General features: G+C 37.3%; 1 protein-coding gene across 1 annotated transcript in view; it reads left to right on the top strand.

Annotated features, from left to right (window-relative positions):
* The first annotated feature begins 305 nt into the window (after nucleotides 1-305).
* LOC116091925 (complement C5-like) overlaps nucleotides 306-927 on the top strand; it is a 22,492-nt gene continuing 21,870 nt past the window's right edge. The window contains exon 1 of the mRNA XM_031373348.1: nucleotides 306-397. Within this exon, the coding sequence (XP_031229208.1) occupies nucleotides 306-397 (92 nt within the window). The remainder of the gene's footprint in view (nucleotides 398-927) is intronic.

Raw genomic sequence — 927 nt, 5'->3', positions numbered from 1 at the left:
ACCCAAAGAAAAAGCCAAAGGCAATGAGATTCCTTCCTTCTAGCACTGAGTCTATCTTCACAGGGTCAGGCTCCTGTGGCTGAGTCCTTATTTTGCATTAATTAAAGTAAGTGTCCTGGTGCAAATTCCTACACAATACCTTCTGCCTGTGTTCCTGGGCTTCAAATGTTTTTTTCTGTTCTGATTCCATTTGTCCTACGTAGTGACCCCATTTCCTTGTGTTAATAATCAACACAACCTAGTTGATCCCTAAATTTCATGTTCACTTTACTTAAACGGAAAGTAACTTCAAAGAGGTGACATACATGGTTTTGATACCTCCATCTCAAGCTATGGGCTTTTGGGGAACACTTCTGGTTTTGATCTTCCTTGCGCAAAGTTGGGGACAGGAACAAATGTAAGTGAAGCAAAGCATCTTTGTTGCATGGTGTGCGCGAGCTGTGATGACTGACACTCTTTATACTGTGTGAATCTGACCATTTTGGCTCCTCTGAGACATCCAGTGTGCAAGCTCATCTGAATGAGAAAGTCCTGCCACAACAGCTCTTGGACCACCGCTGCCTGTAGGGACAGAGAGATTACTCACAATACTAGTCAACAAAAATTTAACGGAAGACTACATGCCCACACGACACACACACACACACAGTTTGTTGGTTTTGTTTTGTTCATTTATGTTTGGTTCTTAGTTTCTTTGTTTTTTTTAACTTTTATTGCATTGTGATGAGAAAAATTACATGATTTCAATCTATCTGAATTTGTTAACATTTAAAAACATATTTTAAGTAAATAGAATTAAAATCACATTCTTGTTTCTCTTTTGTACCCCAACTCCTCCCAGAGAGCCCCTTCAATAGCTAAATATCTTTTTTGTCATATTCTTTAAAATTTATAAAATATTATAACAATAAAAATGAGTATTATAAA

Source organism: Mastomys coucha, unplaced genomic scaffold (genome assembly GCF_008632895.1).
Source record: "Mastomys coucha isolate ucsf_1 unplaced genomic scaffold, UCSF_Mcou_1 pScaffold15, whole genome shotgun sequence".
NCBI lineage: Eukaryota > Metazoa > Chordata > Mammalia > Rodentia > Muridae > Mastomys > Mastomys coucha.
Note: the sequence above shows the minus strand (reverse complement) of the source record. Positions and strands in the feature narration are given on the sequence as shown.